The sequence below is a fragment of the Octopus bimaculoides genome, chromosome 22, assembly GCF_046866305.1.
Source record: "Octopus bimaculoides isolate indiv1 chromosome 22, ASM4686630v1, whole genome shotgun sequence".
NCBI classification, from domain to species: Eukaryota; Metazoa; Mollusca; class Cephalopoda; order Octopoda; family Octopodidae; genus Octopus; species Octopus bimaculoides.
In genome coordinates this window covers 35,005,527-35,030,065 of record NC_142949.1, presented here as the reverse complement: position 1 = coordinate 35,030,065, position 24,539 = coordinate 35,005,527, and the positions used below count along the sequence as shown (strand labels likewise).

Here is a 24,539-nt window from a genome sequence, read left to right as displayed (position 1 = left end):
ACCTCCTCCACTACTGGTACTATTACTACTACTACTACTGGTCTTTGTCTTAACAGAAATAGAGATGTATGAGAAGCTGATTAACGAGCAGCACCAGAAGAATTCTTTACTTGAATACAAAATATCTCAAATGGTAAGTGCTATTGTGTTTTTGAGACAGCTTCTTTGTGTGTGTGTAGTTTGAGGCCCTTTTTGTTTTAATCATTTACATTTTAACCCTTTAACTGAGAAGTTAAATTTCATGGTTATTATTCCAGAATGTTATTAAATATCTACCAAAAAAAAAATAGAATTGGTATTTTCTGCAAAACATTGCCTAAGTAAACTTGACAGATCTCAACAGGAAATTGTTTCAAATACGACATTCCTCAATAAAAAACAGATTGGTGTATTAAACTGCTTTCCTCAATTAAGGGTAATGAAATTTTGACTGGATATATCCGATTTCACACAGTAAAAGGGTGAATCTGTTTAAGTGACATGCATATTTTTGAGTCATGGTTGCTTGCTTTGCTAGAAATGCCAGCCAAATTTCACTCAAATCCTACCTTTGTGGCTTAACATTTTGACTGTGAAATTACATTTCATGATTATTCCAATGAGGATGTTAGATTGCTACCTAAAAATTAGAATTGGTATTTTCTGCAAATCATGTTGCTTCAAAAAGCTTGATAGATCTTCATCAATATCATTGTTTAACGTCCATTTTCCATTCTGGCTTGGATTGGATGGTTCGATATGGAGCTGGCTAGCTGGGAGCCGTCCAGAATCCAATTGTCTGTTGTGGTATGGTTTCTACAGCTGGATGCCCTTCCTAATGCCAACCACTTAACAGTGTGCTAGGTACTTTTATATGCCACTGGCATGAGTGCATTTACACAGTGCCAGCATTGTATCCAGCTGTAAAAATCATGCCAAAGCAGACCCTGCCAATGCTGGTGCCACATAAAAAGCACCTAGGCCACTTTAGTAAAGTAATTGGCTTTAGGAAGGACATCCAGCCATAACAACCATGCCAGAACAGACAGTGAAACCTGCTGCAGTTTTCTGGTTTGCCAGCTCCTGTCAAACAGTTCAACCCATGCCAGCATGGAAAACAGACATTAAATGACTATAATGATGATGATGATGATTACAGCAGTGATGATGATGACAGTTGATAATTAAAAAGGATATTATGGAATGAGATGAATATTAGTGTAGACCAACCAGTATGTTAGAAAAAGCAGTTTCTTGTGATTTATTGCTAATTCCTCAACCCTAACCTAATTAACAATTTCTTGTCATGTTTTATGTGTCTCTGTTTGGCATGTTCATAACCATTATTCATAATTTCTTCTTCCAGAAAGAGCAGCTGCAGGAAGAGATATTGGAGTCGAAATGCTGCCAGATTAGATCTGACACTTTGAATAAACAGAAAAGAGATCTACAAGAGAGATATGAGACCTACACAAAAATACTGGTTTGTTTATTAAACTAGCTATATAAATTTGTGTGTGTGTGTGTGTGTGTGTATAAAAGTTGAATCAGGTTGAGTCTGTTTTTTGCCAAAAGGTAACTTAGCTGTTTGATTCATAGAGGTCGATAAAATATATACTTGGCTTCAATAGATACTGGGTCAGATCTGATTGACTAAAATCCCTCAGGAGCAGTACCGTAGCATGCCAACAGTCATATGACTGAAACCAGTAAAGGAATATATACACATATATATATATATATATATATATATATATATATATATATATACTCACACATTCAATTCAAGGAAGTTAGATCCACATTAGGGATTATATAATCCAAAAGATTCCACTGGTTAATCACTCTCATATAATGTGAAAATCACTTCAATATGTTACGGATTATGGTAGCAATACATGTTATTAATATTGAAAGAAAGAAAATGGAGAAAAATGGATGTATGAATAATTTATTTGTGTGATTAAAGATGCTGAAATTTTTTTAAAACATAACAATACAAATAAATTAATTATAAGCTGTAAAGCTCTAAACATTGTTTTTTTTTTTTTTTGAGCCTTACAACTTATAATTTATTTGTATTATGTTTTTAAAAAAATGTCAACATCTTTATATCATATAAATAAATTATTCATATATCCATTTTCCTTCTTTCAATATATGTATATATATATATATATATATATATATATATATATATATATATATATATGATTCTGTCCAACCTATGTGAAGTGGTTGGTGTTAGGAAGGGCATCCATCCATAGAAACCACACCAGAACAAACAATGGAGCCTGATGCATCCCCTGGCCTTACCAGCTCTGGTCAAACCGTCCAACCTATGCCAGCATGAAAAATGAGCGTTAAATGATGATGATGATGATATATGCCCCCAGCATGGCCACAGTCTAATAAACGAAACATACAAAAGAAAAAAAAGACACTCTTACTCTCACAAGACGAACACCCAACCATTCCATGTAATCATTAAACAATTTGATCTTGTGCTCTCTCGAGAGTTCTTTGTTTATATTTTCTCTCTTGTTTATATTTAACTCCTTAACTACCAAAGATAAGAAGTCTTGGATTTCAAAGAAAGACGGTCATCGGCTCCCAAAGAAATGCAGTCTTTTCTTTCTGTTGTTGCTTCTTTGTTGTTTGCATTGAATTCCTACAGATAACCAGTCTCGGACTTGGTTTCTCAGACAAAGTCGAAAGGTATTTTTATGTTCAGACTATAGGCAACCGTTTCTTTACCTTCTTGGAATCTGGTTTATGTATTTATGTCTGTGATAGTTTCACATGTGATGCGTGCAGCCAATTTCTTTACACACACACACACCATATTTGCCTTACACTAAGTCTGCTTTTTTTTCTTTGTTCCTCTCTTTCTCCTCCTACTCTCTACATAGTGTAACAAATCATATATGGCATATATATATATATATTTATATATATATATACACATACACTCCATCAAATGTAATGCTTATTTATTCAGATTGTCCAAATTAATCACTCATTACCTCCAAAGCTTTCAGATTCCGACGATGCGATTGTATGTTTTTAGAGTGACATTGCAGAGTAGGTTTGAGAGGCCAGATCTGGCCAGTTTGAAGAAAGAAAAAAGCCGGAATATTTGGGCTGAATCTGGCCAGTTTAAATACTAAATGGTCATCATCATCATCCTTGAATGTCCGTTTTTCATGCTGGCATGGATTGGACAGTTTGACCAGAACTGGTAAGCTGGTGAGCTGCACTAGGTTCCTGTCTGATTTGGCTGGGTTTTTACAGCTGGATGCCCTTCCTAATGCCAACCACTATGTTGGTGTGTGTGTGCTGGGTGCTTTTAACGGGGCACCAGCACAGGTTAATAGATGATAAATGTTTTTATATTCGCACCTATGCCTTGTATCAATCAGTTTAATCTCAAAAATTCCTTAGGTCTCATTGCTGGATGTGTATGCAGCCCAAGACTAGGTTTGAGCTTGGCACCTTTATTTCTAAAACTAAATGTGGGAATGTTCTTATTTTGTAGAACACTGATGCTTGTAGGAGTGGCATCCATGCTTGTGTAATCAGCTAATGACTCAAGCACCCAATTCAAATTGATAATAATGGAATTGGATAGTGACAAGAGTCATGGGAATCCATAAAAGCAGCATATATATATATATATATATATATATATATATATATATATATATATATATATATATATATATATATTGTGTTATATCCTAAAGCATGGGCCCCCCACTCTGTTTGCCCTAATTTGCTTTTGACAAACCTTCAGTATAGTCACTTGAACTATTTCAAACAACAGCCAAATTTTCTTCAAAGACCTTACTGTCTTAAAAGAAAAACATTAAAAACACATTGGATAATGGAATCCTAGACATATTATGTCTGAATGAAAGATGAGAAATTTTGAAACTGGAACATCTTTTGATCAAAACCGGTTCTACTTCCTGTTTCACAGTTCACTTATTGCTCGGAGAAAAGATCTTCATTCAACTGTGAAAAAACAACTACTGAAATAACTCAACCATCCCAGCCATGCAAGCATGGAAACAGTATGCAGACAGTACTACCGGCAGAGACAGCTATCATCATCATCATTATCATGCATCTGCTTTTCCATGCTAGCATAGATCGGAGGAGTTGCCTTAACCTGATTCCTTTTTCATACGATCATGAGTCGAACCACTAAGACAGACTTGGGTATATAATAACTGTCTATCTATCTTTCTATCCTTCTTTCCTTTGTCTATATGTTGTATTATTGTACCACTGTATCACTCTGTATTACTGTACGCTACACTGTACCAGTGTAACACATCACAACACTAGTTCGTACCACTATACTGTACCTGTGTCTCTCTATCACTAGAACAACACCAAACAGCAGTGGCGCCAGGAGTTTGTGGAGTTCTGTAATGAGGTGCCAATCTTCCTCAATACACATGGCCTGATGGCTTCTACCAGGAAAAATGGTAACATTGCCATCAAGAGAGAAATGGAGAAACTTCTTGAAGAAGAAAAACTCTTGAAAACCAGTAAGTTTAACATAAGACTGTTTTAAATCCATTAATTTTGTCTGTATTTCTCGTAAAATATTATGTACAAAGGGTGCTTTAAGGGCTATCACACAAGGCCTGGCTGGAGGCCCATCCTTCCAAGTTCTTTTACAGGGCTTAGAAAAACTGAAAGACCGCTTGCAATAAGTGTGTGGATCGGGCGAGCTGGCAGAAATGTTAGCGTGCTGGGCAAAAGGCTTAGCAGTATTTCCTGTCTTTACGTTCTGAGTCAATGTAATCGACTCTCCTCCTTTCCCCCAAATTTCAGGCTTTGTTCCTGGAGTAGAAACAACTATTTTCCCTTCCTCTATTAAACTTCCCTTTTGTTTCAGTAAAGGGTTTTTTTAATTGTTAACAACAGAGGAATTAAATATTTTCTAGATAAAGCTGATCCCTATTTATGTTGAAACCCTAGTTTGTTTTAACAGAAGGTCTACAACTGCCACTGACCAATGGACAGACTTAAAACAGAAAGTACACAGGTGTGGCAAGAAGCTTGCTTCCCAACCACATGGTTCTCAGTTCAGTCACACTGTGTGGCACCTTGGGCAAGTGTCTTCTATAGCCTTGTGAGTGGATTTGGTAGACAGAAACTGAAAGAAGCCCATCATATATATGTGTGTGTGTGTCTCCCACCACTTCCTGACGACCAGTGACATTTAGTGTCCATTTTCCATGCTGGCATGGATTAGATGGCTTGACAGGAACTAGCAAGGCCAGGGGCCCACACCAAGTCTCATAGTTTTTTGGCTTGGTTTCTATGGATGCTGGATGCCCTTCCTAATGCCAGCCAGGGTATTTTTTATGTGGTACTATCACCAGTGCTTTTTACATGGTACCAACAGACACAGCAATCCTTCCATGAAATATGTCCCTCTTCTAAATCTGAGATTCTTTCAATCTCCCTAAAAATCCATCACAATTTTTCTTTCTGTTTTGTAAAAGACTTCAAGAATTATGAAGATATTTCAGAGAAGTTGAAGAATTTAAATAATCAATATCAACAGCTCCAACATCAACTTGAAGAACAAGACAAAGCAGTTGATGGTAAGTTCTACCTTTTTTGCTCACAACTTGCGTCATAGATACAGGTCACATATTCCCGCACATGCATAACAACATACATTCAAAGACACATCATTTAATGTCCAATTTTCTGTGCTTACCTTGGATCAGATGGAATTTGTTGAGGCAGATTTCTCTATAGCTGGATGCCCTTCCTGTTGCCAAGCCTCATTCATTTCCAACCAACATCATTTGTATGATGGTGATGTACAAGGGTACACACATGCATGCACTCACACACATGACAAGCTTGTTTCAGTTTCTGTCTATCTATCTATAATCATCCATCTATCTATCTAATCTTCTGTCTGTCTATCTATATAAGCATAGCTATGTGGTTAAGAAGCTTGCTTCCCAGCCATGTAGTCTTGGGTTCGGTCCCACTTGTGGAACCTTGGGCAAGTGTTTTCTACTCTAGACCTTAGCTGGCCAAGTCTTTGTGCATTGATTTGATGGGCAGATACTGAAACCAGCTTGGTGTGTGTGTGTGTGTGTGTGTGTGTGTGTGCGCGTGAAGGTATACTCTTGTACTGACATATCACATGATAGTTATGAACGAGCATCGCCATCATACAAATGATGTTATTTGGAAATGGGTTGGCAACAGAAAGAAAATCTGCCTCAACAAATAAATATAAGCTTTCTTTTTCCTACACCATAATACCAAAGAAAAGATCAGCCAGTATTATACATGAGAGTTTCCATATGACAGTCTGCTATGATATTCACCTAAAGTAGTAAACGATAAGCTAAATTGATTAATAATTGGTTATTGGGTGTTTTAATCTCTCATCAATTACAGAGCTGAAGGTGGAGAAGGAAATATACTCTGACAAGTTACAGAAGTTAACTAAAGAAAAACATGAAGTTGACTGCAAACCAAAAACTGATCCCTATTTCCTTGGGTAAGATTGTAATTGTCATTTTTGCTGTCTCTTCTCAAACATATCAACAGGTTTGGTTTAGAGTTAATTTTAAATTTCACTTTTCTTATAATTGTAGAACCATTTAGACACAATTTTTAACAATGATGATGATGATAATTGCATTAACCCTACTCCCCTCCCCGGTGGTCAACTGGTACTTATTTTATCAACACACAAGTCCTTCATTTCAATGGCTGTTTTGCATAACTGTGGTTTTCAACTGGTTGATCACCTTCTCTGTTCACCTGATTTGGTCCCATCTGACTATCATCTATTCCCCAATATGTAAAACCACTTGGCTTGAAACTAGCAGTGCCAGTAATGAAGACCTCATATCTGCTATTGATGACTTTTGGCGAACAGGATGAGAGCTTCTTCATGAATGGGATCCAAGCACTGCAGCATGGATGGAAGAAGTGTGTGGACTCCAAGGGGTGGGGACTATGGTGAAAAATAAAACGTCATTTGGTTACATTCCATGAGAGTATTTAGGATCAGCCTATGAACTTTTCAGCCAACCCTGGCATGTTTCATCTTTTAGGATTCATAAAAGAAAGTGCTTATAATGATCCTTAGAGGGTCCTATCATTATCGTTACCATCACCTTCATCGTCATTATCATCATGTTCAATGTTGTGTTTCAGACTACATAGTGAGACTGTGAATCAGCAGAGGGAGTATGACCACTTGAGGAAACAGTGTGAGCAGAAAATCTTGCAGTTGAAGCATCTTCAACAAAAACACAGCAAAAATAAGTCAAAATTAGCTAAACCCATGTTAAAATGAATGCGGTGCTCCAGCATGGCTGCAGTCAAATTGCTGAAACAAGTAAAAGAATATTTAATCTATTTATTCTACTTCCTCTATATCTCATATATAGCATTCTCTCTCTCTCTCTCTCTATATATATATATATGCTTTACTAAAAAGCAGCAAAACTATACCATACTTTTATTGACTTTTTGTTTCCTCCTCACATAAGCCAAAAACAAACCCTGGAAGAGCATACCTTTAATGCAAGTCTGATGAAGTGCCACTCTAATGTCTAAGAACCACAAATATTACGTGAATTTTCATTTTGAACTTTTGCATAAACTGACATTGAAAGCAGAGTTGGTACAGAAACAATTGTAACGAATCATTAAAGATGCCTTCAACTATTTCTTTGCCTTACTATTTGAATTATATCAGCTGTAAAAATCCTGCCGAAACAGTTACAGGCTCCTGTCAAACCGTCCCAACCATTATTAGGAATTGGATAAAAAGAAATTGCTAAAATATTTTGTCTATTGTGGATACATAACCAATTTATTGCTCATAACACCTTACACGGATCCCAGTTTAGGACCCCGACTTTATAGTATAGATTAAGTCTGTTCAAGGGACGCAACTGTGGTTGCTACCAAGGGAAGTAACTTAAGCCTCATCAAGGGAGATAACATTGCTAGCTAACAAAAAAAAAAAAAAAATTTTGCTGAGCTGACTTTTCAAGAAAACATTTTCAACTCACTAATATTTCTTTTTAAAGTCCCAGGATTACTTTCAATGTCTGCCTGTCTCCTATTTGGGAAGCAAGCAAGCTTCTTACAACACAGCCACGCCTATATATATATATATATATATATATACACGACAGGTATTTTTCTTGGCTCAGTAAGGAATCTGCCTTACACATAATATATATATTATATAACTGGTCAGAAGAGATGTGAGCTGAGAGAATGGTTAGAACATTAACCTCTGATACCAACCTTCTTTATATGTCAAACCAAATAATTTCCTTGTAGTGCTGCTGAGTAAATGTAAGTTTTTATAAGATGGTGTTATTTCTGTGTGCGGACAGGATACCAAAGGACAAGAAGCTGACTGGACACAATAATAAAAGAAAAACATTCTAAGTACATAGTTTGACCCATTCATCAATTTAGCACTTAAGATTTAACGAGATTAAATTTTTAATTTTTGTACATCTTTTTGGCATCTTGTCTGTTCAGTTTCTTGTCGTTTGGCCTCCCATCCGTGTACTCTTATATCTTCTGAGTGTTCAATCAATGCCAGTGTTCCTCAAGGCTCTATTCTTGATCCAACACTATTTCTCCTCTTCACCAACCATCTTCCAGCCTCTATCTTCTTCAATTCATCAATGTTTATGCTGATGAAGCTGCTCTTTATTCTGGTTTTCCTGACAATCTCTCCTCCTTTGAAATGGTTAGAATTTGCTGCAAATCTTGAGATGGATCTGCAGGCTATTAAGAAATGATATAATATCATAGTTGTAGCCCTTTTTTCTGGTCGCATAAGGAGTAAAAGGTAAAGACTCCCACTTCAGTCATGAAGGGGGTGTCTTTACCATGGAATTGTACCTAGAAAGTTCCCCTCCAAGGCACAAGTCCAGGCAAGGTTGTTTGTGGAAGACCAGCAGTCGTCCATGTAAGGATTACACTTGACCGAATAATCTGAATGACAAAGAACAAACAAAAATGGAATTGAACAAACAATAAAAATAAAATACATTACAACTGACATCTTACGTGTTTTTATGAAAAGTAAAAAGAAAAAGAAAAACAACTTGTAACAAACCATGAAAAATGAGAGAAAAAAAAAGAAATCCAATCAAAGTGTAAACCTGGGTCATTTTTAGAGAAACTTTAATGCATCATTTTGAAACAGTAGCAGAAGATTAACCTTTTTTTTTTTTTTAATATTATATTTTTTTTTGAAAACAGACTACAGAAGCTACAATCCTCAGCTGTTGGGGTATCTTTAGCTTGGTTTTTGTAGTTTTTTTTTTTTAAATTTTATTTATTGTCCTTTTTTCCTTCCTTCTTTCCTCTTCATCATCATTTTAATTTTCATCTTCCTCTTTGTCCAACACCAGTTCAATTCTCTCCGCTGGCTGGGAGATGACAACAGTTCCAGAATGTGATATATTTTATTATGTAACACCTAAAGTAACTAGCCAACCCTGCCCCTCCCCGACAAATACTACTCTCCTGCAGGTCTTGAGAACAGAGAAAGAGAAATATATTTAGAGAGAGAGAGAGAGAGCTTATTTATTGTTATAGTAGCTATTTAAGGCTTCCTTTTTTTGCACAAGAGACTTCAGGGATCAGGTGGCACCATGAAGCAGAGCAGTTTATAATCAATGAACAAGCATTTAGTACCCAACATCCCTAACTGGTTTACTCCTCGGACAGGAAAAAGGAGTAGGGGAGGGTGAGAGAAAGAGACAGACAGACACGGGAGCAAGATAAAGAGAATGAGGGGGAAAAAAAAAGCAGCAAAAGAGATCAGGAGTGGAAAACATAAACATTGCGAGGTAGAACAAAAATGAAAACTAAGGAATTATGGGGGAGGGGGGAAACCCAGTAAAGTTGATCAAAAGCTAATTTGAAAAACAAGTCCAGCAAAGTGAAAAGAAAAGTTTTCTCGTAAACAAGAAATGGAAATTCTCACTTTAAGGAAAAAAGAATCATGGAAAACAAAGAAAAATTGTTAAAATATGAGAAACAAAGAAAAGGATGAGAGGAGGGAAAAAAATGGGAACTGAATCAAAGACTTAGCAAAATGGATATTCTAATATAATAAGAGATTTTAAACTGCTGAAAGGCATGAGAGAAAAAAATAGAAGCCCTTTGGAATTTAATGATGTTGTGTAAAGATACTGATGTATGTTGGGTGCACACACATAAACTGTGTGTAGGGTGACATCATTCGATAGTCGAGTTGATACAGTGATATATATATGTGTGTGTGTGTGTGTGTGTGTGTGTGTGTGTGTGTGTGTGTGTGTATATATATATATATAAAAACACACAGGTACACACTGACTGTATATGAGTATGCACATACAGAGAATGGTAATATCGATGTTTGTAGGTATATGTGAGATTGTCAGGTCAGAATATCTGTCTGAATGGTCTCAGAGAAAATCCGATTCCAAACTTTCCCATGTTTTAATTTTATTAAAAAAATAAAACATCTCAAGACACAGAACAACAACAAACAAACAAACAAACAAAAAGGATTCCAACATTTACAAAATTGAGAGAAAGAGAAAAAAAAGAGAGAGAGGTGGGGTAGGGAAGGAGAGGATGTGTAGCTACAGTTATTAAATGTTTGTAACGAAGGAGGTTACAACCAAAGCAAGACAAAAATGCGCCAATTCTGGTCTCCCCGCCATCAGCTAAGCCTGGAAGCATACCCACTGTGTCGTCCTGTCAGTCTCGTCCAGCCACCCTGCCCAAAACAAGCCTCTTGTCTTTGAGTTCTTCTTCCGCTGTACTCCTCCTCCCTGACATACAGGAATGCTGGTTTGGTGGTTTAGTAAGGGAGGGCCACCACCGCCCCCAACCCACCCCCGTTGTTTCATTCATGTCACTATCCTAATCACATCAGACGGACTAAACTTTCTTGCAGTTTTCACTTTTCCTTCAATCCCCGCCCGCCCACGCCCACCACTACCCAATTTGCAACAACAAACAGTAATGCCCCACAACTGGCTTGTTTTTTGCCCCCAACACCCAGAAACAACAACAATAATCACCACCACCACCACCACCAATACAACCTACATCAACTCCCTAAAATATGGTCAAACGTGTTGCAGTTAACAAAAAGCAGCAGCTGCACTGAATGTTGCCTGTAATTTTTTTTTGGTTATTTTTTCTCCCTGTTCACAAAAAAAAAAAGAAAAAAAAAAGGGAAAACCAAAACTTCCCCCAAAACCCTCCTAACCCCCAAAACTGTCCGAGAGCATTCCTGCTGGACAAACATTTATTATTCTCGACACTATCTATCTATTCACAATCAACACCACACCTCCAGGCGCTCGACTGGCCCAATTACACAGCCAGCCCATTCTTGCCCTGTCTGCCAAACATATTTAATACTGCCATTGTGATTTTTAGTTCCTTCCAAAATTCTATGCCCTAAAAATCCCAAAAGGGACCCTTTTTTTTCCCCCTCATTTGTTTCTTGCTTATTTTAAATTCATATATTTACTCTTTTTTTTTTTTAAATAATTCTTTAAACATTATTCATCATTGTCTTCATTTCATCAGCAGCATCCTCATCCTCATCAACATCATCATCATTAGCAGCAGAAGTAGATGTTATAGTAGTAGTCGTCGTCGTCATCGTTGTAGTCAGAGCAGCTGCAGAGATGTTTCCCTAGCAGTGTTGTTGTTGCTGTTGTTGTTGTAATTTAATAGTGACAGAGACTGAGCTAGAGAAGTGACAAAGGAGGATCTATGTGTAACTCATCATATCAAGTGAAGCCGAGGAGGCTGGCGCTGTACTGTTGCTGGGTGTTTTCAGACTGTCGTTAACATCTCTCCTGAACACTGACAGATTCTGAGTAAATCTGAAACGACACGAAAAAAAGCCAAAAATCTCAAAATGACATCAGGGTTATAAAGGAGGGTGGGGGGAAAGAAAAAGAAGAAAAAAAATTAAAATGCTGCACAATAGATATCTACTACAATAATACTCTTGTGTTTTTCTCTGTCACAAAAGGGTCTATGTACAAAGCCAGCAATTTCAAGGGAAGAGAGGTCAGGGTTAGTCAATGACATCCGGCCACAGTACTTGACCAGTATTTTTATTTCATCAACCCCAAAAGGATGAAAAGCGAAGTTGAACTCGGAACAGACGGAGCCAGAAGAAATGCTACTAAGAGCTTTGTCCAAAATGTTAATTATTCGACCAGCTTGCTGCCCTAACAATAATAATAATGGGTTCAAATTTTAGGGGGAAGAGAGTAAGGGGTAAGTAGCTTACATTGATCCCCAGCGATCAACTGGTACCTATTTTATCGACCCTGAAAGGATGAAAGGCAAAATTGACCTCAACAGTATTTGAACTCGGAATGTACAGAGCTAGAAAAAAATACTGCTAAGCATTTTGCCTGAAATGTTAACAATTGTGCCAACTCATCGCCCAATAATTATTACCACCATAACATCTGATAATAATAATTCCCTTCTGTGAGGAGTAAATTTCATCACCCCCAGTACCTGACTGGTACCTTACTCCATCAACACAGAATGTAAAATAACTGCTTCCTAAAAATTTGTTTGGTGACCTGTATATTTGTGATTGTGCTTATACAGCTATGCACCAAGTTATCTTTCAGCATATTGAATACGTGAGGGGAGAGACGGGTATTTTTTTTTTAAATTTATAAACTTAGGATAAATGCACAGCGAAATATAAATAGAACATCAGCCATTGACTGAAGTTGTCCCCCCCCCTTCTTTTTATCTTCTCCTCTCACCACCTCATTTTTCCTAGTAAATATGTAAGACAGATAACTCCAGACCTGTTTCTCCTTGACTGAGCATCATCAGCAGAAGTGTATCAAAGTTGTAGCAAATAAATGGCCAAATAAATATATAGAGTCATTGCAGCTGAAAGAGTGAATTGTTTAGGAAAGTAGCTAACTATAAAATATTGTCTATCCGCCTTATGTTTTGTGTGTTTGTTTGACCGCACTTGATCATGTGTTTATGTTTGTCATAGCCTGATTGATTGATTGCATGAGTGTGTGTGCACTTGATTGTATTTGGACATTTGTCTTTGCATCACTAACTGTGTGTGCCTATCACAGTACACATGCATGTGAGCACATAGACACAAGTGCTTGTGTCTCAACGTCTGTATATTTGTGACTGTGCTTATACAGCTATGCACCAACGTAGGATGCAAGCAGAGCCAAACAGTTAAGAAGCTCAGTTCACAATCCTGAGGTTACCAGGTTCAATCCCATTGCATAGCTTGTGTGTCTTGTTATATTTTTATAGAATCTGGAGAAAAATAAAAGCCAATTGTATGTGTTTGTGTATGACAGAGTAGAGGAAGTGTGTTCGTGTGTGTGTGTGCATGGTGAGATAGAGAAGGGGTATCTGTTTGTGTATGGTGAGGTAGAAAAAGATTGAGTGCATGTCTATGAGGTATTCGTAAAGTTCAAAGTCAAAGATTTATGTCAACAGATCATTCTTAACTGTTGTTCCCTACAAAGGCAACAGATGTTAAATAAATCTGAACCAAGACCAATATTTGTATTCCTAAAATTGTCAAATGAAAATTAATTCACAATTCTAGAAACACCAAACTTTTCTGTTACTTTCTACAACACACCAACGAAGAGAGAAAGCTTTCACCATTTAAGCATCACTCTATCAACACATCACTGTACCCAAATTATACACACACACACACATATATATGTATAAAAGTATGTATCAACATCGTCGTCATTTAATGTCTGTGTTCCATATATATATACATTATATAAGTGTGTGTATAGCTATGTCTATATATATGTTGTGTGTGTGTGTGTGTGTAGGTATATATATATATATATATATATATGTATCTATGTATACACACATACATGGCACCTGAAAATGAACAATGAAAACAAATTGGAAAAAGACATATGTATAAACAAGCAAAGATGAAAATATCACAGTCAGAATTTTAGCATTCTAATGAATTCTATCTCAAACAATACAAAACACATTATATAAATATACATAATTTCACCAAAAATACATAAAACAAGGCAATGTTTAGTTAAAAATAATATATTTTTACAAATGATTTTTACTTTAATACATTCAATAATTTCAGATTTAAAACAAATAATAATGAACAAGGCAAAGCAGGGAAGATACAATAAATAGTCAAATAACAAAAAGAGAATCGTCCATATTTTCCCTGTCTCACACACTGTCTTTTGGGTTTGTTTTCAACATCATTAAATATTAATATTATTATTATAAATGCTGTTTTAATCATGCTGTGATGAGTAAACAATGTTTTACTGTTAAAAAGACAGCAACGAAAAATGAAGGTAGGGAAGGAGGAAGAGTGAGAGAGAAAGGAATAGAGAGAACCACATGGTTCCAGGTTCAGTCCCACCATGTGACACCTTGGGTAAGTGTCTTCTGCTATAGCCTCAGGCTGACCAAGGCCTTGAGTGGATTTGGTAGATGGAAACTGAAAGAAGCCTGTCATATATAGCTATGTATATATTTGTTTGTCTCCCACCACTGCTTGACAACTGGTGTTGGTGCGTTTACATCCCTGTAACTTAGCAACCGATAGAGGTGGGTAGCTTTTCTAGTTTGTAAAATATAAATCTGGAACAAACAGATCATATTCACTGGTTTTGTGATGGTAGACATCGATGTAAGGGCCAGGTTGGATTGAGAGAAATGAGGAAAGACAAGGGACAGAGGGAAGGGCAAAGACAAAGGGTCGAGGGGGACATAGGAGGGTGTGATATCAAGACAGATGCGTTTATTTTGATATAGATTTGATTTGAGGTGTCAGAAAAAGGGGGAAGTGAGTGAGTCTGATTTGTCCCCGCAAAAACATCAAAGTCTTATTTCAAAACAAAAACGTCAGTTTGAAATTAGTTTCACATTTAAAACCTAGGTTGGATATAAACTGCAGTTATCACGTCTTCCAACACTCCCATGGATCTTTCTGAAAAAACAAATAGAGGTATGAATAAGCCATGAACACCAAAAAACTGGGTACAGAGAGAGAGAGAGAGAGAGAGAGAGAGAGATAGAGAGAGAGACAGGGGGTACACAGTATTTCAGATAGTTCATAGCAAGGTACATAATATCATAGAGACATCACACCAGGGGGCGCAGTTAGGGCCATAGGCTTACATCAGCAGTGTACACAGTATTACAACACACCAGGGGACATAGTATTAATGATAGATCACAGTGGGAGACACACACACACACACACACATATATATATATATATATATATATATATATATATATTCTTTTATACATTTCAGCCCTGAGGTTGTGGCCATGCTGGGGCATACACACACACACACACACACACACACATATATATATATAGTATTTACAGAAATCACAACAGAGTATACAGTAGGGTACATACTATTGCAAACACATCAAAGCAGGGTACACTGCCAGTATTGCAGATATATCACAATAGCAGAGTTGATAGAATTACAGACATATATCATGGTAGGGTATATTAGATGTATTGCAGCAGGGTACACAACCAGTATTGCAGACACATCACAACTGAGTACGCCAACAGTACCACAGACACATCACAACTGAGTACTTCAATAGTACCGCAGCTGAGTACACCAGCAGTACCACAAACACATTACAGCTTAGACATCAGAGCATGCCACACAACCAATATTAAAGACACAGCGTGACATACCATACAGCCTGTACTATGGACACATCACGGCTGGGTACACAGCTAGAATTACACAGATCATGGCTACAGTTAGGGGACATAGAGACATCACATTTGAGCATAAAGCTACAATTATGAATACATGGAAAGTGGATACATCGAGTACAAAGGAGGGGTAGACATTGTGGGGTGAGACCGATATAGAAAAAAAAAAAACCACACAAGGTGTTAATCTGTGAAGAAAGAAAGTAGAGTGACCTACAACAGACTCAATAGAATGTAACAGATGGACTTCTCACCTCTGTGAGCAGGTGAGAAGTTATCTTCAGCAACACTAACAACTACTACAACTGCTACAGATATCACTACCACAACTACTACATCTACTATCACAACAATTATTACAACTACCACCACAGCTACCATCCCTACTACCACAGGTCAACTGAATGTTCTGTTCCAAGTAATAATAAGACCTAATATTACAAATTGTCTCTAAAGTCAGGTTTGTTTCTGTTTGTACCTAAGTTTATATATATATGTGTGTGTGTGTGTGTGTGTGTGTGTGTGTATGTACAGGGTGCGATGGGTAAATTGTCGCCATTTTATGTTTTTCATTTCACACATGTGCATTATTTGTTTTTGATTTTGTTGACTACACAGTATAATAGGGTCAGTTGGGCACAGTCTGTGAGAAAAACAGCACCATGACACAATTCACTCTGCCAAAAATTTGAGGCGATATGCTGTATTGCTTGACATTCGCGCCAGAAGCTTCAATACAAACACTTCAGAGATCTGTGGTGTGTGTGTATCTATCTATCTATCTATCTATCTATCTATATATATATATATATATATATATATATACTTTAGCCATACACACTCATCTCTATATATAGCCACGCTAGTCATAGATAGTAACTTTCACAACACATATCTACATTTTAGGCCAAGACCAGTGCTATGAACTGGTTGAAATAACAGCCAAATCCCCTACCCACTTAAATCACACCCTATTGCCTTAGTAAAAAAATCAAAAAATCAAGAATACGCTGTATGTTGTAGTCTTTGATATACCTAGGTCTGCTGAATCAAATTCTAAGACAGGGCTAAACAGAAGCAACAAGTCACATTCGTCTTTTGTTTCCAACCATCTCAGTGTTATAATTGAATGACCTCATTTAGAACAAGAACCTAAATATACGGACACAGCTGGGGAAATCATTGCTCAGTTGTTAATATTCCATTCTTAACTGTAATAAGGTGCCACAGGAAGCATACTTCTACCTAGCTGTAAAGAGGGACCACAGTGAGGCACAGACAACCTAATTGTAAAAAGGGACCACAGTGGAGGATACGCAACCCGGCTGTATAGAAGTTGTACCCCAGTGAGGTACAACCTTCTTAGCTGTATATAGGGGTCCACAGTGTTTGGCACAGTCCACCTTGCTATATACATAAGGTCAACTAAATTACACTACCTAGATGTCTAGGAGTATCACAGAGAGGTATTGCGGTACCGCTATTAAGTACAGTTCACCTAGCTGCAAAGAAGGTGCTCAGAATTAAATACATTCTACCAAACTGAACTGAGGTACCACTAACCCTAATCCACTTAGCTGTTAAGCAATATTACAATGTGGTACTAGTCAACTTAACTGTAAAGTAGTGCCACAATATGGTACAGTCAACCAAGCTGCAAAGAACTATCAGTCTAGGTAGCTGTAAACAGGTACCACAATGATCTAACAGCTCAATGCTGTAAGCAACAGCAACACTGCAATCCAGTGATTTGCAGTGTTGATTTGCAGTCACTTGTGTGCAGAAAGCTAACTGCAAATAGTGCAGCATCCCTACCCAACAGGCGATTTCTTAACCCTTTCACTGGCTACAGACAACCGAAAGGCTAAGCTTATTACAGTGAAATCCTATTTAGTCGTAGTTTCAAAATAACAAGGTTTGTATCGTTACCATTATTATTTAATGGCAGAGCAGGAATCAATTTCAACTGTATGGAGAATCTGAAAAACACACAAGAGGAAAAAAAAAGAAGACACAGTTCTTCATTAAATAAATTTAAATAAAATGTGAATAAAAAATCATTTTTTTTCTCTACTTTTGGTACAAGGCCAGCAAATTTGAAGGGGAGGGGCAAATCAGTTACATCGACTCCAGTATTTGACTGGTACTTTTATTTTACCAACCCAACCCCCAAAAGCAGGAACGAAAGGTAAAGTCGACCTACATAGAATTTGAACCCAGAAATGTAAAGAGATAGATGAAAGAACGAAAAGCATTTCGTCTGATGCACTAATGACTCTGCCAACATGTCGAGAATTGATGTAAATAATGTTGGGTTTCAAATCTTGGCGCAGCACCTGTAATTTCAGGGTGGCAGGTAGGTTGATTACATCAACCTCAAATGCTCGTCAGGTACTTGTTTTATTTACCCTGAAAAGATGAAAGATGCCTTTGGTGGAACGTGAACTAGAAACATTAAAGATGAGATCAAATGCTGCTAGGTATTTTGTCCAGCGTGTTAACAATTCGGCCAGCTCACCACCTGATTAAAGTGAATAATTATTAGTAACTGGAGAACAAAGGTAAAAATTTTGCAGGTAAGGTGTACAATAGCAGTGGCTAAATCCATACCAGACTCAACTAGTAGCTTATTTTATCGACCCCTGGACACAAGACCCACAGTTCTAAAGCAGAAGATGGTTGTAGTTGACTGAATCCCAGTACATTACTGGTACACACTTCATTAATTCCAATGGGATAAAGAATGGCAAAGTCAACTGTGACAGGATTGAACCCACAACCTGGTCGAATGAACCTAAATGCTGTAAATCATTTATAAATACTCTACAGATACTATAACCATCAACCATTTACAGGACAGTTCTTTGAATGGCACCATTTTGTTTTGCTCATTTCAACCACCAACACACTATACAACACAAACCCAATCAATACAAGAGACAGTCACATCTACACATTACAGCCGCTTGCTCTATACATTATATAGTCATGCAGTTGATTACATTATACAGTCAGTCTATACATTATATAGTCATGCAGTTGATTACATTATACAGTATCCACAACATCATCATTTAATGTTCACATCCCATGCTGGCATAGGCGCACGGGTTGGATGGTTGGAGAGGATCTGTTGGACCCAAGGACTGGATGTTGTGCTCCAGCATATCTGCTTTGGAATGGTCTCTACAGGTAGATGTCTTTCCTAATGCCAACCACAGCTGAATGCCTTTCCTAATGCTAACCCAGGGCAGCCAGCAAGTACCGGCTGCCCCTTTTTTATATTTTTTTTTTTAAATCCATACCACCAGCACTACTGAGGTCAGCATGCAGCCCACAAGACTACGAACCCCACAGGAAGGGGCAGGTGGCTTGAAGCTAGGGGACAAGGGGTTAAGATATGAGAGAAAGCAGGGGTGGGGTGGAGACAGAGCCGGTTCTGGCAGAGGAGCTGAATGGTGATTCACATTCAGTAAGGAAAGGAGAGAAAGATCAGTAAGAGTTGTGAAGAGATAGTGAAGATGAGGTGTCCAGGTGGCACATCTTAACCTGTCATCCTGTCTATACATTTATAGTCCACATAAGTCTTTATACATTAAACAGGTATAGTCTATACCTGTGTGCAATCACTCAGTCACACAAGAATCACAAAAACAACAGAATTTTTTCCTGTTTTCATATATCAAGGATCAGCAACTTCTTTTTGATAAGGTCCACTCGTATATCATATCTCTTACATATAAAAAAATATCCATAATATGGGAGTGTTGGAAGACGTTAAAATGAGGTGCTACTTTGAACTAATTAGATTAATAATTAATGTTAAAGACAAATAAAAAAGAAAAATTAATACATATATACACATATATATATATATGTGAGTGTAACCAACTCACCTGTTAACGACTTCAGCTTGCAAAATTCTTCAAAGCCAGGTAGAAGTATTTCATAACAAAACAGTTAGGGGAAGAGTCATACGCTCTCACAGAAGACAATAAGAAATGTATTTAATTACTTGTAATGAGGTCAATGACAGTGCATCTTTACTACCACAACTCCTAGCACCTTCTAGTCTATCCAGTACACATTGCACTGATCATATCATCATGAATATATAAATGTGTGTGTGTGTGTGTGTAGGTAGTAAAATAAGGATTTAGATTAAATCGGGTACTTGAAAATGATATGTACCAGGTAGGGTTGGATAAACCTGTGGTTCCGGCCTATGGTTGGTAAATATCAAATAGGCTATTTCTGGTTGTATCAGGTCACTTAAAATATCATATCACAAACTATATTCTTCATCTAACCCCCACCCCACAATGATCAATTTTGTTGGTCATTCTCCCATTTTGACAGACTTCAGCCACGTCCCTGTTGCATTCTTGGGACGTTCTTTTGTTTGTAAAATTATGTTTCATCTGAAACGGTTTCGGAATGCTTCCAAGGTAGTGTTCTTGGCTTACAATGAGAGTGACCTCCCTTCCCTAACAGACAAAATGCGTTTATCATCTCCCTTGATTTTTACTAATGCCAGCCGACAGCCAGGAACCAGGCAACTTGTTTTTCAGCATTTCACAGTCTGAGAGCCTTAACATTCACACATACAGGCAACTTTGAAAAGCTATGGAAAGATTGATCGACATTACATAAATAAATAAACTCTACGATATTTCTGCTCTTTTTTCTCTTCTTCCTGCTTGAATTTCCAAATGTGTAAATGTGTTTGTTCATGTGTGTAAATATATTTCCTTGACTGTTCTCATACTGGGGCAGCACTGCCCTCAAGAGTATGGCCAATGACACCACCTTCCATTCATTGGTAGGTTCTTAATTCAGTGACGTCAGGAAAGAGAAAGGTAAAGTTCACCATGGAGGGATTTAAAAATTAAACAATAAATACAAAAAAAAAACCAGTAACCAAATGCCATCAGGTGTATTTTGTTCACTTCTGCCAATCTCCCTCTATCTATACATACATACATATATATATGTTTATGCGTGTATGTATGAGAGAGAGAGAGAGAGAGAGAGAGAGAGAGGTGTATATGAGAAAAGCTGAAAAAAAAAACCTGGAAATAAAGAGAGAGAGAGAGAGAAAGAGAAAGGAAGACATGATAACAACAAGAAAAATAAACTAAAAGAACGTGGAGAAAGGAAAAAGGAATCGGACAGATGCCAAATCCAATATTCAATGTTGTTCCTGTTAAACAGAGAGAGAGAGAGGGGGAAGGGAGAACTCTCAGTGTAATCTGTAAAATATAAAAAGAAAATGTGATTTATATTGGGTGGGAAAAAAGAAGTGGGCAACAAGGCTAGGTTTACCTGTCTCGATTTTTGGTAAGTAAAGATCGTTCAATTCCCTCCATCAAGTTCTCAAAACATTGTGCCATGGCTGGCTGTTTGTCTGCAGGTTGGCTGGAAATGATGCTGTCTTTCAGTTTATGGAAATACTGAAAGAGAATAAGAAGGAAATAAGACAATACTACCAAAATAACAAACTACATTTACAACATTGCCAAAACCTTTATTACCATTGGGAACACAGTCAATGATGACAATCACCATCACAACCACTGTATTGAATGGCAATGGGGGTCCAGTGGGGGTAAAACAGGAAACAGAGGGATCCAGAGGTAAAAAAAAAATGGTTGAGAACCACTATTGCACATCACCGCCCCATTACTTTCTCATTTCATTACTGCCCACAAGGGGCTACACACAGAGGGGACAAACAAGGACAGACAAACGGATTAAGTCGATTATATCGACCCCAGTGCGTAACTGGTACTTATGTAATCGACCCCGAAAGGATGAAAGGCAAAGTCGACCTTGGCGGAATTTGAACTCAGAACGTAAAGACAAACGAAATGCCGCTAAGAATTTCACCCGGCATGCCAACGTTTCTGGCAGCTCGCCCCATTACTTTCTGAGCCACTTCTACACCTCTCATCTTGTCCCCTGGCTCACCATACTGACATTTCCCAAACCACACCTCCACCTTTCTTCGTCACTCCCTATTTGTACAACTGCTATGATGCGTTGACCAATTCCAAAGCAACAAACCAAAATTAAATCTACTCACATCTTCATTCAGCAAGATGAGGCCCAGGAGAGGCCGGGACATGGACCACTGATTACGACAGTCTTCAAACATGATAATATTTAGAACGGTGGACAACATCTGAAACAGAAGGAAAACAACAGACAGGTGAGGCGAGATCTCTATAAATTACAGTCATTTAATTTAATCAAAAATCAAGTGTGGCTGTGTAGTTAAGAAGCTTACTGCCCAACCATGAGGTCTTGGGTTCAGTCCCACAGCATGGCACTTTGGGTAAGTGTCTTCTACTATAGTATTGTGAATGGATTTAGTAGATGGAAACTGGAAGAAGCCCATCATGTGTATGTGCGTGTCTGTTATGTGTACCCTTGTCTAGAGATCATGTAATGGTTGCAAATGAGCATCCTTATCATCATACAGGCGAGGTTGTTTGTTACCTGTTTTCCATGAAAAACATTACCTTGCTCTAAAACAGGTGAGGTTTGGCAACAGGAAGGGCATCCAGCTGTAGAAAATCTGCTTCAACAAATTCCATCTCACCCATGCAAGCATGGAAAAGCGGACATTGGATGACGATGATGATGATGATCTAATTAAATACTAATGGGCAACTGCTGGTCTTCCATAAACAAATTTGCCCAGATTTGTGCCTCAGAGTGTAGCTTTCTAGATGCAATCCCATGGTCATTCATGACTGAAGGGGATCTTTACCCTTATGTATGTATAACAAGCTTATTTCAGTTACCATCAACCAAATCCAGGTATGTATGTATCTATTCATGTATTCACGTATGTATGCATGCATATGACAAGCTTCTTTTAGTTTCCATCAACCAAACCCAATCACAAAACAACAAAGAAATAGTTGATCTACAGATAAAACACCCCACCCAAACTTAACTGGTATTTTCATTTAATTTTATTAACTCTGGAAGGATGAAAAACAAAGATTATCTGAACAGAAATTGAAGCACTGCTAACATAACACACACATATATATAGACATAAGCTAGAAGTTTTCTCACCTGTTGTAAAATTTCTGGATGGACTTCAAGGATTCTGAGGAATGCTTCACTGTCTCGTATGCTGGTTGGGTGGTTTTTCTTTTTCTTTCGAGTTAGACGTCGAAATAGATATGTAACAATATTGTCAAGTATTGCACAACAGCCTGTACACACCATAGTGTCTAGATATTACAATTAGAAACACAGAACATGTATATAGATATATATATATATATGTAATAACCAAGTATTACATAACCAAATCAGTACAAACTATACATACCATAGCGTGATTAGAAATAATAATAATAATAATAATCCTTTCTATTATAAGCACAAGGCCTGAAATTTGGGGGGAGGGGTTAAGTCAACTACATTGATCCCAGTATGCAACTGGTACCTAATTTATCAACCCTGAAAGGATGAAAGGCAAAGTCGGCCTCAATTCACAGGCCATCATCATTGTTTTAAGATCAATGTTTCCATGCTCATGTGAGCTGCAAAGAATTTTGTTTCGGCAGATTTTCAACAGTCAGATGCCCTCTCTCTCACCAACCCACACCAGTTTCTAGATGAGGTAATATTTCCCCAGGGTCAGATCTATGCTGACTGAGGATAAGAAGGGACACTGCTTGCATGACATTGGCATTCATTTCCAACTATCACATGATGCTAAGAGAAGGAGACAATAACACACACGCAAACAATGGGCTTCTTTCAGTTGCTGCCTAACAAATCCGACCACAAGGCTTTGGTCAGCCCAAGGCTATTGGTAGAAGACACTTGTCCAAGGAGCCATGCAGTGGCACTGAACCCCAAACCATGTGACTGGGAAGCAAACTTCTTACCACACAGCCATGATATGAGCAACGATAGCAAGAAAAAATAATCTAAAAACACAATGTGGTGACCATGTCTTGCTGAAATAATTAACTCTGATGTGGACTAATTAATGAGTTACAGGTCTATGGAACAAATGTTTTATAGTCTAGCCATGTTGCAGAGTGTCCCAGTATGACTGGGTTAATATCAAAACGTGCGTTATAGTTTACAGCCAGCATGCAAAATATTCTAACAACAACAACACGAACAACATGAACAAAACCTACCTAAAGCAGTTAGTCCCTCAGATATTGTTGAAAGAATGTAGAGAAAGACTTGCGGTTCCAAGTTGCTGATAAACATCATGTGATCTTGAGCAAGGCATTCTAGCAATGCGTAATAGTTTTGGCTGAGTTTTGGATAATCCTAATATCATAAGAAGAAAAAAATTTTCAAATTAAAAAAAAACATCTATAAAACTTGTACAGGTAATATTATGTGTATACTGTACTGCCTCCGCATTCTGGAAATGAAAATAAAAGAAAATGTTTTTTTTTAAAAATGGCAAGATCAATATTTGAATGTATTGACTGCCACTGACTATTACAGTCACCAATGTATGAAAGAAACTTCTCTTTACTAAGAACTTTCACAGTCAGAGGGTATCAGTGCTACCGTCTTGGCACAAATTTGAACTGCATCTCGTTTTAGCTAATTTTCTTCCTAAGCAGTTGTGCTCTTTTAGTTACATGAATCAACATGTGCTTTATTCTAAATCACTGATATCACACAACTGGTGTGTGATAAACAGTGATATACTGAAAACAAAAAAACATTTGGT

At 37.5% G+C, this 24,539-nt stretch overlaps 2 protein-coding genes across 11 annotated transcripts in view; one reads left to right on the top strand and one right to left on the bottom strand.

Annotated features, from left to right (window-relative positions):
* The window catches only part of LOC106874164 (uncharacterized), a 15,629-nt gene extending 7,045 nt beyond the window's left edge, over window positions 1-8,584 (top strand). For 3 of the 4 annotated variants that reach the window (XM_052975767.2, XM_052975765.2, XM_052975766.2), the window contains exons 2-7: window positions 57-133; window positions 1,346-1,462; window positions 4,373-4,538; window positions 5,505-5,606; window positions 6,427-6,529; window positions 7,195-7,712. In XM_052975767.2, coding sequence (XP_052831727.1) covers window positions 65-133; window positions 1,346-1,462; window positions 4,373-4,538; window positions 5,505-5,606; window positions 6,427-6,529; window positions 7,195-7,336 — 699 coding nt within the window. In that variant the 5' untranslated portion in view covers window positions 57-64 and the 3' untranslated portion in view covers window positions 7,337-7,712. Of the gene's footprint in view, window positions 1-56; window positions 134-1,345; window positions 1,463-4,372; window positions 4,539-5,504; window positions 5,607-6,426; window positions 6,530-7,194 lie in introns of all 4 variants that reach the window. The other variant, XM_014921789.3, reaches the window with a different exon arrangement.
* A 597-nt stretch (window positions 8,585-9,181) lies between these two features.
* Window positions 9,182-24,539, bottom strand: part of LOC106874165 (exportin-7) — a 51,468-nt gene continuing 36,110 nt past the window's right edge. For 3 of the 7 annotated variants that reach the window (XM_089339567.1, XM_089339570.1, XM_089339573.1), the window contains exons 26-30: window positions 23,986-24,124; window positions 22,898-23,058; window positions 21,894-21,992; window positions 21,134-21,261; window positions 9,182-11,915 (exon numbers count right to left, since the gene is read on the bottom strand). In XM_089339567.1, the coding sequence (XP_089195693.1) occupies window positions 11,801-11,915; window positions 21,134-21,261; window positions 21,894-21,992; window positions 22,898-23,058; window positions 23,986-24,124 (642 nt within the window). In that variant the 3' untranslated portion in view covers window positions 9,182-11,800. Of the gene's footprint in view, window positions 11,916-14,123; window positions 15,047-17,737; window positions 17,788-21,133; window positions 21,262-21,893; window positions 21,993-22,897; window positions 23,059-23,985; window positions 24,125-24,539 lie in introns of those variants that run through there. The other 4 variants (XM_089339569.1, XM_089339572.1, XM_089339568.1 and 1 more) reach the window with 2 other exon arrangements.